The sequence below is a fragment of the Chelonoidis abingdonii genome, unplaced genomic scaffold, assembly GCF_003597395.2.
Source record: "Chelonoidis abingdonii isolate Lonesome George unplaced genomic scaffold, CheloAbing_2.0 scaffold0611, whole genome shotgun sequence".
Lineage (NCBI taxonomy): Eukaryota > Metazoa > Chordata > Testudines > Testudinidae > Chelonoidis > Chelonoidis abingdonii.
The window spans coordinates 24,372-27,833 of record NW_027424872.1 but is presented as its reverse complement, the minus strand read 5'-3'; the positions used below and the strand labels follow the sequence as shown (position 1 = coordinate 27,833).

The 3,462-nt window shown below is 41.2% G+C and overlaps 1 protein-coding gene across 1 annotated transcript in view; it reads left to right on the top strand.

The window, feature by feature from the left end:
• Positions 1–1,030: 1,030 nt before the first annotated feature.
• Positions 1,031–3,462, top strand: part of LOC116832009 (succinyl-CoA:3-ketoacid coenzyme A transferase 1, mitochondrial-like) — a gene marked incomplete at its 5' end in the record, with an annotated part of 26,803 nt that continues 24,371 nt past the window's right edge. The window contains one exon of the mRNA XM_032792402.2: positions 1,031–1,121. Within this exon, the coding sequence (XP_032648293.2) occupies positions 1,031–1,121 (91 nt within the window). The remainder of the gene's footprint in view (positions 1,122–3,462) is intronic.

Here is a 3,462-nt window from a genome sequence, read left to right as displayed (position 1 = left end):
GTGGCCCCTGCCAGAGGGGAAGGTCTCTGGGTTGTTTCCCAACCCACAGGGTGAATCTGTGAGGTGAGCAAATCCGCCAGTAAGCACAGGACCCACCAAGGTAGAGGAGGAACTTTGTCACAGTATATAGATATCTTAAGATATTTCAGCATGGCCCTCTTAATCCGTGGTCCATTAACTCGTGGTCGTGACGGCTTGACTCCCAACATCTGTACTATAGTTTTTGTTCCAAACAAAGGTCATAATTCTTGTCTTGCAGAGTTTACAATTAAAAAAAACAAAACACATGGGTCCGATACAAATATACAAGTGTCCAAACACAATGATGTGCAATTGCCATTTAGCAAATACAGAAGACCATGTGCTCTTCTTAGTTGGAATATTTTTTGGAGTAGCTGGGTTTTTACAAGTTGCTGGTGGGGTTTTTAAGGCAAAAGAGGGGCTGCGCCAGGCCTATGGGTCTGCAGAAAAAGTAGACACAAAGATGAGAATACAGAAAGAGAGAATTCTGATCGCAGTTACTCTAGTTCTACAGATTGGTAGCAGAGATCTGAATTCGAGTCTTCAGGACTGAAGCTGGATGGGATTGAAGTAGGGAACGTATAGCAGAGGAAATGAAGGCAGAGATGTAGGTGGAGGCAAACTATAGGTTGTGTGAAACTGAAGAGGAGAGGCTCAAACTTAATATTGCAGAAGTGGAGAAGCCACAGTAGAGATCCAGTATGGAGATTAATATAGCCAACATAATGGGAAGGGAAGATTACTTTTGGATGGACTGAAAGGAAAGGAGATTTTACCCTCCCAAACAAATCATGCTATTGCCATTACTATGACTGTTGAAGTCCTGTTCCCTATTCTGAGAAATATTTTCTCCAAGTGTTGAGTTGCTTATTCATCTATAACCGGATTATTCTCTTCTGTGCAGAATGTATGTGGTTTTTATCATCTGCTACACAGATTTATTTCTTTTGATGACATTGTTCCCTCTAGAATGCTTGTTACATTCTTTGTTTGTATTTGTTTTACATAGGTTTTGGATTGTGTGGAATTCCAGAGAACCTCATAGGAGGCTTACTGAAGACTGGAGTAAAAGGGCTAACTGCAGTCAGTAACAATGCAGGGTAGGTGTTCAGACACCCTTGGAATATTATATATAAAGAATTAATAAACCTGCTTACATAAATTATATTTTAACAGAGCTGTGATAAGTCTTGCATTGGAAATGAGGTTATATTTTCCCTAGGAAGAGCTATCCTTGTGACTTAACATTCTTTGGCCAAAATCATCCCAAGGATGATGCGAGGTGCATGTGCTTTGAGCTGCCAAGATGTTGTTTTGATTTGGACAAATTCCCATGGCTGCTCATTAAGCTATTTTTGGAACAGTTATTTGGGCATGACTATAGCAATACAGTACACTTCCAAGCTTTGTCACAGAGAGCTGCTGTTACTGCTGTGGCATGTGGTGAGATATTTATTCTGTTGAATGCCACCACAAAACCTGGTTATACATATTTTGGCTAAACTGTTTTAAAAGCCATGATTTCAACTCTAGTTCCTTTAAGTCATAGGGAATTTTTGAACACTCCATTTGTTACTCACATAGTAACTTTGTTACAACAAAAGACTGCAGAAGGGATCCTCCTCAGTGAGTTTTGAGGTATGTCTACACTGCAATAAAAACCTGCAGCACCAAGTCTCAGAGGCCAGGTCAGCTGACTTGGTCTTGAGCTGTAGGTCTAAAAATCGCAGTGTTAACTTGTGGGCTGGGGCTGAAGCCTGGGCAACGAGACCCTCCCCATCACAGTGTATCAGAGCTGGGTTCCAGCCCAAGCCCAAATGTTAACACTGCAGTTTTGTAGTCCCACAACCTGAGACCCGCAAGCCCGAGCTAGCTGACCCAGGCCAGCTGCAATCATGCTATGGGTATCTTATGGCAATGTAGACACTCTTGTGTGTCTTTTAAGAAAAGTGCTTAACAGTTAAGAAATTCATGTAAGTGGGAGGAGAGAATGACTCCTGAGTATGGATATTGTCCCTCAGCCATAGCACAATCTATCTTGGGTATTTTTAGAACTCTTTGATGATGAATTCCGGAGCACTTAATCTTTTTATATAGGTATAATTTCACCCACTGAAGTGCATCTACTTCTGGGGTGCAACGTAATAGCTATTTAACAGTGCATGGCAGTACTGTTGGGATAGAGAGTGAAACTGCATGGAGGATGCCGATGTGCAGAGTATATTTAACTATATTTGAATTTGCCCAGCCCACTGGGGCTAACACCCCATCTCCTTTGCAGTGTCTCAAGGGATGGTTAGTAACCAAAAGTGGTGATAACTTTTGTTTAACTCATCTGATAAAATGGCACTGGTCTACACGGGGGCGGGGAATCGATCTAAGTTACACAACATAGCTGAAGTTGACCTACTTAGATCTACTCACGGTGGTGTGTCAACTGCTGCTGCTCCCCCATCAACTCTGCCTGCGTCTCTCGCAGCGCTGGAGTACAGGAGTCGACGGGAGAGCGCTTGAGGGTCAATATCGACCCCTGCTGAGTTGATCGCTGCCCACCGATCCAGGGGTAGTATAGACATACCCATAGTAACTCCAAAGAACAATATTTTGTTATTGACTTAGAGGGAAGAATGTGAAATCATGAATACATCTTCTTATAGCATTTGTGCTTTTTCATGGGAGTTTTCCCACGACTTGCTGACTTGACCTAAACTTCCTTTTCTTGTGAAATCTGTGATCACAGTCCAAGGCGTTGTGTTTACAGGTCATTATTGTAGTGTAGGCTTGTTTCTTAAATCCTTTGTTTCACCATTTTCTCTCCCCCTGACCTCTTTTTTTGGCACAATGTCACTTTTAATGTCAAGCAAACAAAGTAATGCCAGCATGCTATCATTTCTGCAGACTCGTACTTAGTTTGTTTCTTCTATATTCTGAATTCACGTCAAGGCAATGAAAAATATCACATTGTTTCAGGATTAACTGGATTAATATTGGTGCTTCCTATGGACCATTTCCTCAGAAAGGAAGTTGTGGGATCCTATCCACATCTTCCAGGGGAAGGGTGATGATGAATCAGGGACCTTGCATCTTGTTGGTTGGGGGCAGTGAGGGAACATAGGAGTGTAGGTAGAAAAGAAGACTCGAAAAGTCCTTTCTCCTGCAAGTGAGTTCTTAAACATTATTTTACCAGAGGGGGTTAATGTGAGTTAAGAACAGAATGTCATTCTAAGTATTTTCTCCACCAGTGCAGACATTAACATATTAAAAATAAATAAATAAAAGCTGTTTGAAAAGTGACTGTCTTCTTCCTGTAAGGTTTCCTGTTTGTATAAAAGGTTCAGAATATTAATGTGTAACTCTTGAGTTGTCATTTAACAACTTTTTAGCCATTTTTAAAAAAAAAATCAATCTTCTGAGTGAAAATACAAGATGAAGTTGGATGCT